Source organism: Rattus norvegicus, chromosome 1, assembly GCF_021556685.1.
Source record: "Rattus norvegicus strain SHRSP/BbbUtx chromosome 1, alternate assembly SHRSP_T2T, whole genome shotgun sequence".
Classification (NCBI taxonomy): domain Eukaryota; kingdom Metazoa; phylum Chordata; class Mammalia; order Rodentia; family Muridae; genus Rattus; species Rattus norvegicus.
Genome location: NC_141534.1, coordinates 118075461 through 118090114, shown reverse-complemented (window position 1 = coordinate 118090114; position 14654 = coordinate 118075461). Strand labels below are relative to the sequence as shown.

The 14654-nt window shown below is 44.0% G+C and overlaps 1 protein-coding gene across 2 annotated transcripts in view; it reads left to right on the top strand.

The window, feature by feature from the left end:
* The first annotated feature begins 1744 nt into the window (after positions 1-1744).
* Positions 1745-14654, top strand: part of Nipa1 (NIPA magnesium transporter 1) — a 47880-nt gene continuing 34970 nt past the window's right edge. The window contains exon 1 of one of the 2 annotated variants that reach the window (XM_087556917.1): positions 1745-1923. In XM_087556917.1, the coding sequence (XP_087413043.1) occupies positions 1764-1923 (160 nt within the window). In that variant the 5' untranslated portion in view covers positions 1745-1763. The remainder of the gene's footprint in view (positions 1924-14654) is intronic. The other variant, NM_001107519.1, reaches the window with a different exon arrangement.

Below are 14654 nucleotides of genomic sequence, written 5' to 3'. Positions count from 1 at the left end.
CCCAAGAAATAAGCTAGTCCCAAGGGACATTCATTATATGATCCCGCTTATGTGAAATAGCCAGAATAGGCAAATTCACAGGCACAATTAGCTAATTAGAGTCCATCTTGGCTTGGGGTGAGGGAGAAATGAAATTGATGGAAAAGTTTTCAAAGAGAATAGCGGCGACAGCAGCTGTGCACTGTGGCCATACCTAGTGCCACTGCAGTGCACATCTAAAAATGGTTAAAATTGTTAGGTCACAAAGCAAGCCTATGTCATTGCTGCTGGCAATATCCTAAGTCAACAGCTTAAACCAGGCCAGATTGTTACTCTGTAAACAGAAAGGTTACTATTGAGTACACAGGAACCTAGACTCAGCATTCCTTAATTTCTCGTCAGAAATTTCCTTTCTCTTTCCTAACTGGGAAATACCTCAGGGAAAGATCATTTGGTTTCTGATCATCTCAGTCTGCAACAGATCCCTACACTAACTCCCAGGCGGTCTGGCCAGCAGGTCTCCTCCCCATAAAACCGACAAGGCTCACTGAGCAGAATGCCATTCTCCAGTCTCTGAGTCAACCTTGCAATTTGTCCCAAAAATCTCTGACTACCCTAGTTCAGTGGTTTCATTTGCCTCGCTTACAAAAATAGTCATTTTTACGAGTAAACTATCGGTAGAAATTAACGGTAAAAATCGGAAGAAAATAACGGTAGACCCTGAAGAAAATAACGGTAGACGCATTTAGTAGGGTGGTGGTGGTGGTGGTGGTGGTGGTGGTGGTGGTTTTTGAAGATGGGGTTTCTCTGTGTATCTTTAGCTGTCTTGGGACTCGCTCTGAAGAGCAGCCTGGCCTAGAACTCACAGAGATCTGTCTGCCTTTGCCTCCTGAGTGCTGGGATTGAAAGCATGCACCACCACTACCCCGCTAATCATTCAGTAGTTTCGATGCATAAATAGTCCAATTCTATATTGCTTCAGAAATAATGCTGCTTTATAGAGTTTCAAAAAGACAGGTATACTTCCTAAACAAAAAATTTTTTAAATTACATCTTCATTATAGCATGATTATAGAATAGAAAAAGACAAACACTCGAAGCAGCCTAACAACAAACTGATGGATGGTTTGATACATTATATTTTCATAGACATTACACAGCTATTAAAACAATAATTGTGTGATAACATGGAAAGAGATTGCTACTTAACACTCAATAAAAGAAAAAAAATGTGCATTGCTTTTGAAAACGTGGGAATTGCCCACAATACTTAGGTGAGAGTTGGCGAAGTGAGTCAAAATAACTTTCTCCTATAATCTTGATAAACTTTATTAAGAATTAAAATGAAACGCTACAGTAGGATCACAAGGTCAAAGATCCAGAGTGAAGGCAGCGGACCTCCCAGGGAGCAGAGCCGGGAGAGGAAAGCATCTCTTAGGTAGAACAGATCAGAGTTCCTAGAGGACCTTATAGCTCTTCTGGGGACAGCTTGACCATCTCCACCAGACACCCTAGGGCTCTTAGTACTGCAGAGCTTTCTGCCCCAGGCGCTGCACCAGCACGCTCTATCGAATTATCTCTCAGCTTCCACACAGACCTTTCGGCCCCTCCTCTGTCCCCACCGCATGCTTCCCATCCACCCTCTAACCCGACTCTCACCCCACCGTCTTACTTCGCAGTCTGACCTCGAACTCCGGCTCCCTCTCCGCCCCGCCCCGCGCCGCTCTTCTCCTAGCCGGTGGGGCGCGGTGCGCGCACGCGCAGCGGAGGGCGGCGCGGGCGGCATGGGGACTGCGGCGGCGGCTGCGGCGGCCGGGGAGGGGGCGCGCGGCCCGAGCCCCGCCGCCGTGTCGCTCGGCCTGGGCGTGGCTGTGGTGTCGAGCCTAGTGAACGGGTCCACGTTCGTGCTGCAGAAGAAGGGCATTGTGCGCGCTAAAAGGCGAGGTAGGCCGGGCGGGGGTCCGCGCCACGCTGCTGCGGGAGCCTGTGCGCAGAGCACGGGCGGGCTCCCCGCGCTGCCCCGCAGGCATCAGCTCCGCATCCTACGCGGTCTCTCCCAGCCTTTTCTCAGAGACCGGGGAGGCCTTATTCACTCTTTCAGGAGCCCTTCACCGGACTTCTTGTCCCGTTCCTATACCTGTCCGGTCCTCCAACCCCTACCCCGCAGCAGAGCATCGAGACAGGTGCTTAGCTTGGAGCCCTGTTGCCCAGAGGCCCTCACTCACCTTCTGTCAGGCAGAGCTTCCTATTCTTAGGATCCAGAGGTGGGTGGAGCCAGGCCTGCCTTTCACTTGGACTGGGCCTGGGGTGCTCTTGGGAGAGCACTTGGTGTTTGTGGAGAAATAAGGGTGTGTGGTGGGTCCGAAGAATTTAGTCTCCACTGAGGTGCCCACTCTCACCTTCCGTGCAAGGTCTGTACTTCCCAGCGGCTTCTGCCCTAGGGTCCTTAGATGAGTTACCTGTGTTTGTCATCTCAACCGTCTTAAGTGTCTGAAGCGGGAAGAAAACATAAAACAGGCGTGCAGACAGGCCCGCAGAGGATGCCCTGGGTCAGCCGGTCAGCAGATAGCACTCCTTAGTGATACAGAAGTGGGATGAGACACAGAGACCTTCTTTGTCTGTGCCATGTCATTGTGTTGAGAGGCCTGTGACAGGCACTGCATGTAAGAGGCAGAATACTTTGAAGGGGAAAGTAAACACAGCTTTCAGAGAAACCAAGAAAGGCTTGTGGTTGCAGCCACAACCTCAAGAGCTCTAGGGGTAACGACCTGGCTGCCAGTGTATAAGAAGTAAATACACTTAATAGTTTCAATTCCAGAACACATTTGAAAGTTGGACTAAGCCGGCTGGGTAAACCAGGAACCTTTGGAAAAGATAGAACTGACAATATCGAGTGAAAGTACAAAACCGGTAATGTTTATTTAAATAAATTAATTTCAAAATGAAAGCGTTGCAATCCTAATATAAAACCCAAGTCAAACCGGATAGGATCTCCCAAGCCTGCAGATAATGTCTGTAATGTACAAGCACATCTGGTACACATCTGGCAACTATAGTTAGGGACCATTTGTCAATTTGTACAGGCACCAATATTGGGCAAAAGTGTTCGTTTTGACTAAAAAATAAAAAATACATGTGCCTTTTATATCATTGAGTGAGATGGGTACTTGTGAAGTATTCTTGCAAATCCCACGATTCCAGAATAACCCTGAGAGAAACATGACACAAAACACACAGACAGCTGAGGGACATCATACAAAATACTTGACTGGTCTTAGAACCAAGGCCATGAAATCTGAGGAATTCTCATAGCCAGAAGGAATCAGAGGACACATACCATCAAATATAAGACATTAGAGGGAAACAATAGGAATTGAGTACAGAATTTAGTTAGGAAAAAATACATTAGTAGGATAAACCAATTGACTAGAAAGAGAAAGTGTGTATTTTAGCTCAGTTTTTGTGTTCCGGGGGACTGTTCAATTAGAAAACAAAGACTAACTTAGAATCGTCTTTGAGGTCCTGGGTTCAGTCTTAAGTACCATAAACCAAAAACCAATTGTGGATACTTTTTATTTATACCTACATACTTTTTATTATATTGTATGTATGTATGTACTTTAGGAAATAGTCTCTCACTGTGTAGCTCGGTCTCAAATTCTCCATCTTCCTGCTTCAACATCCTGAGTAGCTAGGATTACAGGTATGTGCTACCATGCATGGCTCCATACTATGCCTTTAAATTAGTAAAGGGAAAAATGTAATCTTCATTATTATTTTTTTTTATTTCTTCATCTTGCACCTAGAAGGTGGTGGTGGAAGGCACCTCTTGCTTTTGTTGAACAGATAATTTTGAAACTCTTATGCTGTATACTATTATAGATAACTGAAGCCACAGTGGTTTTAAAATCTATTCTCAGGCCAGATAGATGGAGTGTGCCTATAATCCCAGCCTGAGCTTCTAAGCTCCCATACAATAAAGTAAAACCAGCTTCCCATAATCTTTTGTCAGATCTACTTAACGACCAACAGAATTGATAACCATCACATAACAGAAATGGAAGAGGAGAGAAAAAGGTGATTTGTAAGAACTGGAAGGTTAAGTTCTTAGATTAAAGGAACTAAACCTTACCATTTCTTCTACTGTAACTAACTATGCTTCCTTAGAAGACTATCTTTATAATCGACAGGTGGTAGCATTTCTAGAAAGTCCAAGCTTCAGGGAAGCTAAATTCTAGTTGTAGATCTTTGACGGAGCCGTTTGGGGACCTGCTGGCTTTGAGTTTCCCTTTAAAGGACCTTCTCAATAAATGGGCCCACTAGAACCCTGGAGGGCTGGGGAGTGTCCTCTGAGAACACAGGCTCAGGATTCAACTACCTGGCTTCTTTATTGTACCTCTGAATGAGGTAAATAGGACCTGGGTCGCACTCTGTTTCACAGGACATTTGTTCAGCACCCCAGAAGAGACCACAACTTAATATGCTCAACTCCCTTGCTTTATTCTTTATATGTTATGGTATTTGCACATAACTTATGACATCATGTTTGTATTTTTTTAACTTATATTTATACTTCCAATGATCTGTTAGTAACTTGTAAAACTTTAAATGTCATGTAAACAGTTGTTACACTTTATTGTTTAAGGGACTAAGGTCAAGAAGAAGTTCAAACATGTTCAGTACGGGCTTTCTGTTCGTCTTTTTGAGACAGATTACCATGTGTGCCAGGCTGTCTACCTTGCACTTCTGCTCCTCCTGCCTCCACTTCCCACGTGCTAGGATTACAATTCTGTGCTACAATGCCCTGTTTAAGCAGTGTTGGGGGCTCAAATTGAGGTTTTATGCATGGTCGACAGCCCTCTACCAGCTGAGCTATATCCCTGTCTCCTCAGATGTATTCTTCAAAAGCCTTGTTTGAGTCCTTCCCTTTATGGGAAGTGGGGTTGCCTGCAGAAGAACAGGTAACCTGCAGCTGGGAAGGTATGTGTGTTACCAGCTTTTGTTAGTTTGTTGCTGCTGTGGAAATAGCAGAGAGAAACAAGGTTTATTTTAACTCACAGTTTCAGAAGTTTCTGTTTGTTGCTTTTGGCCTGTGGCAAATAGCATACTATGGGTGTTGGGACATGTAGTGACTGAAGCCTTAGGTGATTGTTGACTCAGGCAGCCAGGAAACAGAGGAAGAAGAGTGAGTGCCACCGCCTCTCTAAAGGCGTGTACCAAATAATTCAACTTCCTTTCACTAAGCCCCTTCTCCTAAAGGTTGTATTTTCTTCCAGTTGCACCATGAACTCGTAACCAAACTTCCATATATTATCCTTTGGTGGACATTTAAGAGCTAAAGCATAAAAGTATCTAAATAGTAACCAGATATTCCCCCAAAATAAGGTTATTTATTTCTGGCTGTTAAAGAACATTGGGACTGGGCATGCCATAGTAAACCCCCAAAATATTCAAGGAGATGTGAGGCAAGGGGTGGGCAGTTTAAGGCAGAAAGGGAAAATTTACATATAGTACAGACTTCATTGGTCTTGGAGACTTGGGCAAGTGTCTATGTCACCTCATTGGTAGAGGGGTTCTTGCTGGCAGTGCCCTGCCTGGAGAATCTTCTCTGAATTGAGGTGGTCTTAAAGAATGTTGAAAATAAACTATACTGTCTGTGTGTGGTGGCACATGCTTGTAATCCTAGCACATAGGAGGCTGGGCCAGAGAGATTATTTGAAGCCAGCTAGGGCTACACAGTTCATGGGTAGACTGGGCTGTGTAGCATGACCTATATCAAAAGGCCAAATACATAAATGATTAAGAAAAGAAGTATTATCACCCAAGTTTGTGAGGAAGAATCTCTGGTGGGACTTAGGAAAGTCTTTAAGAAAGCACTCACCTCAAGCAGGTAGGCATGAGCCAACTCCAGCTTTCTTTCTAAGTCTGATAAGAACAAATTCTTTTTAGTATCCACAGCTTTTGTAGTGATAGCCACTTAAAGGAGGGGCCGAGACTGGTTGTTGGTGAGAGGCTGTTCATGGATGGTAATAGGGAGGGACCAGGGCTGCCTGGAGACCAGGCTCAGAAAAGTTGGTTATTCAGAACTGGTTGAGGGTGTTTCCTAATTAGTTACTGAACTCTATGCTTGATGCTGTCGACCAGGAAGAATTGGCTAAACATTTCAAATTTCCTTTTCAGAAATAAGCCCAAGACAAGATTCTACCTTACATTCACAGGGATAACTGTCAGTGAGGAAACACAAAGCAAGCACTGGCACAGAGTTAGGGAACTTAAAACCCTCCTGTAGTGCTAGAGGGGATGTAAAACGATACAGCTGCTTCGGAAAGTAGCATGTTTGTTCCTCAAAGTGTTAAATATAGAATTACCATCTGACCCAGAAGTTCGACTTCTTGGATTATGCAAAGGCCTGAAATACTGCAGCCATACCTAAATGACGTGGGAGCAGGCAGATTGAGGGATTATGCATTTTTAGTTTTAAAAGCATTGTCCACAGAGCCAACAGATGGCAGTGACTCGATCCATTAACTGATGATGGTGTGCTAGTGAGTTTTCTGCTTCTGTAACAAATACCTGTGATGATTTCATAAGAAAATGTTTACCTCGACTCAAACTTTTGGAAGTTTCATTTCAAGTACCTCAAGCAGTAGCTTGGAAGAGAGAGATGGAGGAAAGAAGGACCCAGACTTCCAAGGTCTCCTTCAAGTATGTGACTGAATGATTTAAGATCGTCTGTTAGCCCTGGGTGTTACAGGTTCTGCTACCTCCCAGCTGTGACGAGCTGGGGACTAAGCCTTGAGCATGTGGCTCTTTGGAAAATATTCTAGATCCGAACTTTAGCAGATGGCAAAACATGCCTTTTTAAGGCTGAGTAGCATTCAGTCCCTAATAGGAAGGAAATTTTGATATGTTAAAACATAGATGAATCTGAGGACATGCTGCTAAGTGAAATAAGCCTGTCCTGAAAGGCCACCACCACTCGATGCCCTTTATACGAGGTCCCCAGAGCAGCTCAAATGGGTGGGCAGATGGAGAGATGTTAATGGTTACCCGCTAGAGCGGAGTAAAAGAGGAATGGAGAGTAGTGTTTTACAGGCGCAGAGCTGAACCTTTCCGGGACAGCAGCATTTTAGTGACGAGTTATTATCATTGCCTTACTTGTTACTGTGAGCATCTGTCTGGCAGGAAGCACCATGAGGGAGGACGGCTTCATTTGGGCCCACGGTTTAAGGAGATGTAGTCTGTTGTCCCAGGGAGGGCAGAGACAGAGGGAGGTGGCTGTTTAGCTTTGGGAGTGTGTGTCAGCTGTGTTGTAGTTTATGTGAAATGTCCCCCTGTGGTCACATGTGTTCATTTGGTTGCCTGATGGTGGTAGCACAGGGAAGGTTTCAGACCCTTTAGAAGGTGGAGTCTCAAAAAAAAAAAAAAAAAAAAAGAAGGTGGAGTCTCTCTGGAGGGAGTAAGGCACTGGAGGGCAAGCCTTGAGATTTTATAGTAGAGCCTACTTTCTGTTTCTTCTCTGCTTGCCATCTTGGGTGAGATGTGACCAGCTGGCCTTCTGCTCTTCGTAGTGCTCCCTGTTGGAGGGACAGCGTCCCATTGAACTATAACCGTAGACCAAGATAAACTTTTCCTCCCTTAAATTGCTTCTTGTCGGGTTGGGGATTTAGCTCAGCGGTAGAGCGCTTGCCTAGCGAGCGCGAGGCCCTGGGTTCGGTCCCCAGCTCCGAAAAAAAGAAAGAAAAAAAAAAGTTGCTTCTTGTCAGGTGTGTGTTCACAGTAATGAGAAAAGAAACCAAGCTCCTTGCTGCTGCGGTTCCCACTGTAATGAGTTGTACCCACAAACTGAGCCAAAATAAGCCCTTTCTCCCTTAAGTTGCATTTATTAGGGTGTTTTATCACAGTAATTAGAAAAGGAACTAAAAAAAACCGGTACTGAAGTGGAGCTGTTTGCAGTGTGCAGAGTGCATCGTGACTATAAGCGGTCCTGTGAGACAGCCAAGGTCTCCAGGCTTGCCTACAGACTAATCTGGGAGGGCATTTTCTTTTTTGAGGTTCCATCTTCCTCAATTGCTCTAGCTTGCGTGGAGTTGACATAAAACAAGCTTGCACAATGACCGCCTCTCAACCTGATGCTCCAAACACATCATCAATAAGCCATAACCTTTTCTTTCAGGTTCCCAAGATATTATAGTGATATCTGTATAGTAATATAGAACATATTTCAAACTTTAAAAGTTCCACAGTCTTTAAAGTACAGTCTCTTTACAACATTCAGAGTCAGCTGGGGTTGGGGGTGGTGGCACGTGGCAGGTGGCACACGTACACCTTTAATCTCAGCCTTCCTTTGGTAGGCAGAGACAGGTGGGTTTCTTGGGTTTGAGGCCAGTCTGGTCTACAGAACAAGTTCTAGGACAGCCAGGGCTGCACAGAGAAACTCTGTTTTGAAAAACAAAATAAACAAACACCAAAACATTTAGAGTCACTTTCAACATTCAAAGCTACTCCAAAATATTTGCAGTTTCGCTGGAATATCCAAAGTCCCTCTAAGACATCCAGAGTCTCTTAATCGTGACTCACAAAAACAAGCAAAATTAAATACATTCTACTCTAGGAGCAAATAACCACGGCACAGCCACATTCAAACCAAGCAAAACCAAACTCCAACAATGTAAATAGTTCACTGTTCAATATCTGGGCTTCATTCGGGACCTTCTGGGCTCCTCCAAAAGGCTTGGGCCACTTCTCTCTCTCCATCCTCTGCAGCAAGGGCAGCTTGTCCCCTAAGCTCATGCCAGCTCCACTCACAGCTGCTGCTGTCCTTGGCCATCATACAATGGAAGTGTCTCTTTTTAAAAAGCTTATTTTATTTATTTTTATGTACATCGATGTTTTTGCTTGGCCATATCTCTGTGTAAGGCTGTCAGATTCTTTGGAACAGCAGTTATAGACATCTGAGCTGCCATGTGGGTCTGGGAATTGTACCCAGATCCTCTGGAAAAAACAACCAATGCTCTTAACCACTGAGCCACTCCCCAGCCCTGGTACTGTCATTTTTGAAATGCTGGGGTCTCCTGCTGCAGATAGGCCACACTTCCTCCCACAGCTTCTCCTGGGCTCTCTTCAGAGACTCTGCCTCTGCCTCCTGTGCCAAGTCTCAGTTTCTCTGCACGACCACTTTAGTCCTGGACCTTCTGAGGGATTTCAGGCCTGGCACACAGTGCCAAGTCTCAGTCACTGTCCATAACCCTTTCATGCCTTCAAAACCACTTGGATGACTCTTATATGTTACCAGGCTTGACTATCAGCATGAAATGCAGCCTTGGCTCCCTCTGGACCACAGCTCTGTGTGCTGGCCCCGAGGAAACATTCCTAGACTTAATTATCCTCAGCGGCGCTGGTGTCTTCTTAACCACAGCTGGTTCTTCAGTCCCAACTGAATAGAACTCCAGATTCTTAGTTCAGAATATCACATGAATGGCCTGGAGAGAAAGTCTTTGCTTCCTTCTGAAACTTCAAAAGCCAGGCATCAATCATGTGCATCTCTTTCAACATTCCTATCTTTCAAGCTCCCACCCATTAAGCTCTGAATGGCCTCTCAGCCCAAAGTTACAAATTCTATCCACTATCCTTCCAAAACCAACATGGTCATAGGACTGGCACAGCAAAAAAGCTGGAGACAGGAACGGAGGCAGACGCCATTGAAGAATGCTGCATATTGGCTTGCTCAGCTTTTGTTCTTAGATAGCCTGGGACCACCTCTGCCCAGAAGTGGCACCATCCACAATGGACTGGGCTTTCCCCTTTCAGTCATCCATCAAGAACGTGCCCTACAGACTTGCCTACAAGCAATGGGATGGAGGTATTTGTCTCATTTGAGATGCCTCTTCCCAGATGATTCTATCTTGTGTCCACTTGACAAACAAACAACACCTAGGACAACTGCTACTGGAACAAACAGAAAATTTCAAAATTTCTGTGTCTTCCTATCCTTGTCCTGGTCAGAGAATCTGTACAGTGATAGAGGATAAGACTCACCTAGGAAGAGGAATGTGGGTAAGGCTTGAAGAAGTAATTCTGAGGGTGTGACTCTTACTGTGACCAGGAGCTTTAGGAACAGTTACATTTGAGGGTGAAACTGAAGGAATCCAGTAGTTTTAGAACAAGACAGGAAGTGCAGGCCCCCTGTGGCCGTCAATGAAGGAGGAGGAAGGAATTTGGGTAGTGACTTAGAAGGGAACCAAGCACAGATGGGTGGATGTACAAAGCTGTGCATACATTTCACTCTTCTCTGGGATATGGGCTTTACCAGCCGTGAGAATGGGACGTGTGGGATGCAGAAGAGTTCATACTCAGGGAAAGTTTGTCATCAGGCTCATGTGAAGAAAAGGCATGTAAATATGATATTTGGTTTAAAAGGTGAGAATGACCTAAATTCCAGTGAAAGCTCCAACTGAGACAAATAAGTAGAAAGGCTTGGAATGCTGGCAATTTAGTAGAACCCTTTGTTACAGGCAGCAAAAGCCTGTTACTGACTTATTTCTAGGTACTTGGTATCCCAGTTTTCTCCCTACTTCGGTAATAGCACCATTTTTGAATCATCGTTAACAGCATTTACTCTCTGAAGGTCACTGATGTTGAGAATACCAGCGTAGAGAAAAGGGAGAGCCCAGGGAACCATTGCCCTGGCCACTGACAACACTGGACCAGTTCTCATTATAGAAAGATCTTATGGTTTGAGTGTTAAGTGTCCCCCATCAGTTCATATGTTTGGACACCCGGTCACCAGCTTTTGATGCTGTTTTGGGATATTCTGAAACCTTTAGGAAGTAGGCCCTTGCTGGCAGGGGCTACTGGGGGCAGGTCTTGTGTTTTGTAGCCTGGTCCCACTTCTGTCCACTCCCTGCTTTCTGTGCAGACACAGTGTGACCAGCTAGCTTGAACTACAGCTGCTATGCTTTCCTACTTATGTGAACTGTGTCCCTCCCTAAACGGAGAATCAGATTAAAGCTTTCCTCAGTTTGTGTCTGTTTCAGTGATAAACAGGACCATTCGGTTCTTAGTCTTGCAGAACTGATTTGCGTGTGGAATGTCAAGGACTTTGAGTCTGCAGGCCAGTGACTCTCTAGAATGCAATAGATCAAACTCAACAGGTCATTTTTGTTAGACCTATTAGATAAGTTAGAAGCCCAGGATACTCAAAGAAAAATATACATAGACACCTAGCTCCTCAACTTTCAGAGGGGACTATATTCTCCTGGGAACTGAGCTAGAAATAATTTGTGTTACATTCAGGCAAAGAAACTGGAAACATTCTACCCATGTCCTAAGAATTTGAGTGTGACTGAATTAAAAAATAATGGAATAACTTGTTTGGCAGAGGAAATTAAAGATATTTAGGCTGTAATGGTTACCGATGAGTGTTCTTTCCCAGGTCTAGAGTGAGCAAATAGAGCAGAAGATTATGTGTAGTGAATGGGTATGTGCTAGGTTTATGTGCTAGGAAAGGAGTAAGACTTTAAAGTCAAGGTGAATTTAAAAGCATCTGTGGTTGAGTTAACTACATTGGAGTTTAGCATCATTAAAGAGGAACTGGCTACTACACACCAGGATAATAAGAAGAGGTTCTCAGAGGACAAGACTCTACTTATAGAAGACTGATTTGGGTCTTTTTAGGAGAAGACCTGGGAGCCTCAAAAGATCAAAGAGTTTAGGATTTAAATAGTATTTTGGTCTGAGCTTTCCCTAAGGACTATATGTTAAAACATTATCTACATATTGTACAATGGCTCCTTGTAGCCAAATTGGGTCCCAGTGATCTTTTTCTAGTGCTGTAGTGGAGATATGGTGGCTGTCCCTGAGTTTTTGAGGGAGGACAGGGTAATTCAGCTACTTCTACCCTTCTGTTAATGATTGCTTACTGAGTATATTCGTATATTCAGTATATATAGAACATATACTTACTCTTTGCCAGTTGGTAGGCTTCTAAAGGGCAATTGTTTCTTGTGGGACAAAATCAGAAATCAGAGGAGCTGATGAGGCTGGACACCTTATTTAAAGTGCAAACTAGTAGGTGGCTTATTTCTCTAGAAAGGAGAGCAAGAGCATACAAGCTCTTAAGCGTTGGTTTGGGGTAGTGATTCTTATAGACAGAGAATAGGGGCATGTCAGAAAGTCTGAGTGAATAGTCATCAAGGTGTTACTTATCTTTGTTCTTTGAAGATAGTTTGAGATATTTGATCGGCTCCAGGTCTTCATATGGGACTTCTTGGTTGAGGTTACTTATTTTTTCCTGGAGACACTGATCCTAGCTGTTGATTTCTAGAATTTTGACAGCCACTAGAGTACTTAAGACCACTTGGCAAGGTCCCTTCTATTAAAGACCCAATAATTTCATTAGTTCTTTTTCCCAGGTTCTATGGAGGATCTGGTCCTCTTGGGTTACAGTTTTTGTGGCTGGGTTCTTAGAGCTGGCAATAATTTTGTTTCCACTTTCCTGTAGGCCCTTTTAGCCCTAGGCTTATTTTCGAGTATCTGATTGACCTCAGGATATAAGACTAGGTCTAATTATGAGGAAGTCCTTCCCTGTCACTCATAGGAACTGAGCCTCATGTTAAGAGTTTGGAGCTGTTCTGAGTCTCATGAGGGCAGTGAACAATCGCTTTAGTAATATTTTAGAGGTATCTTGGTAAAGCTTTATTAGGATCAATTTAATATTAGGACCTTTTAAATTTGCCAGAGAACTGTAGCCTTTAAGATAGTTTTCTGTTCTCAGGGAATTCAATATAGATTGGGTCTTCACTGATGTGAAAGACAGTCCACTGTGCTCTGTAATTAGTATGAAGGCAAAACTTTTGGTAATTGCTTTGAGGAGGCTGTCTTAGTTAGGGCTCTATTACTGTGAAGAGACACCATGACTATGGGAACTCTTATAAAGGAAAACATTTGATTAGAGTTGGCTTACAGTTTCAGAGGTTTAGTCCACTATCATAATGGGTGGGAAGCATGGCAGTAGGCAGGCAGATATGGTACTGGAGAAGGAGCTAAGAGTACTACATCTTGATCAGAAGACAGCAGGAGACTGTGTGTCACACTGGGTGTAGCTTGATTATATATGGCCTCCCGCCTGGCTCCACAGTGACACACTTCCTCTAACAAGGACACACCTCCTAATAGTGCCACTCTCTATGTTCAACCATTCAAACACATGAGTGTGTGGGGGCCATACCTCTTCAAACCACCACAGAGACCTTTTGCTGTTTTAGTAGCCTTTTCAGTCCTAGTGGGGAACCTTGGTCCTTGACAGGTGATGGTGTCTGTAAACACCAATATTCTAAAAGCTGGGGCAAGAAGGCACATCTGGTTTTTAGTCCTTAACCTGTGTAAGTGCTTCACATGTAGAGTGGCTCAAAGAGTCCAGAGGACACAGATAACTAAAATTTTTCTCTATGCAGACAGTGTGGGCTTCACACACAATGATGGCCAGTCCTTGTCTTTGGGACAGTTAAGTTACCATGTCTAAAGTGACATCTCTCCCTGAATCATGTAGTCCCTAAATTAGTTTCCACTGTAGGTAGGGCCTGGGGTCTCAGTATCTTATTCCCCAGAGAGTCATGATTCCTTTTGGCGGTTCTCTTTTAGAGGCCATTCCAACTCCTGCATTATCAGTGTTTGGAAGGAACAATGTTAATTCTTGGGGGGCTTGTAAGGTTACCTTTGCATCTCTTTTCCTTGGGCATCATTAAACATGTTCTTCCGATGGCTCCTGTCCATAAATGCCATTTGTTTAATAGGAGTTGGATGGTGTCCAATAGATTTAACATCTATGGTTCAGTCTGGACAGATTGTTAGCTGTTAACAGTCTCCACTCTGTCCAAACACAGCATTGACATGTAAGGTTATGAAGGTATACTTTGAATCACTGTAGATGTTATTTCTCTTTTCCTTTCCTTTTCTCTTTCCCCAGAGAACACTGAGGTCTCTGTGTTAGGGCTATTATTTCTGTCTTTGGGGCTTGAGTGGAAGGTGGTTACAGGAAGGCATCAATTACTTCTCTCTAGCTGACCACTGCATATCCTGTCTTTTTTTAAAAGATTTATTTATGTATTTATTATATATAAGTACACTGTAGCTGTTTTCAGACACACCAGAAGAGGGCATCAGATCTCATTATAGATGGTTGTGAGCCACCATGTGGTTGCTGGGATTTGAACTCAGGACCTCTGGAAGAGCAGTCGGTGCTCTTAACCACTGATCCATCTCTCCAGTCCGCATATCCTGTCTTAAACTCTCCATTGAAACATAACATATCTATATCTCTTCTGGACTGTCCAGCAGCTGGTCATTCTGCTGAATCTAGTTGGCCCAGGTGAGGTCGTTTCAATACGTAGGTGTGCCAAGTCAGAAGGGGTTTTAGGCTGCCTTCATTTCGGTAGTTACCTCTGGGTTGCCAAGGACAGTTGCCTGAAATTAAGTTTACTTCTGGCCCCTTTAGTTCTAAGACATTCTTTTCCTGTTGGGTCATGAGAACGTCTAGTGATTGCCACAAAGACCGTGTAGACGATCTCCAACGAATAGTGCTGCAGTTACCATAGCTTTCAGATGGGGTTCTAATGCTCAGATGTCTAGTTTCTTCAAAAATTAGGCCACATGTCTCAGTTCTGTCCTATACATTT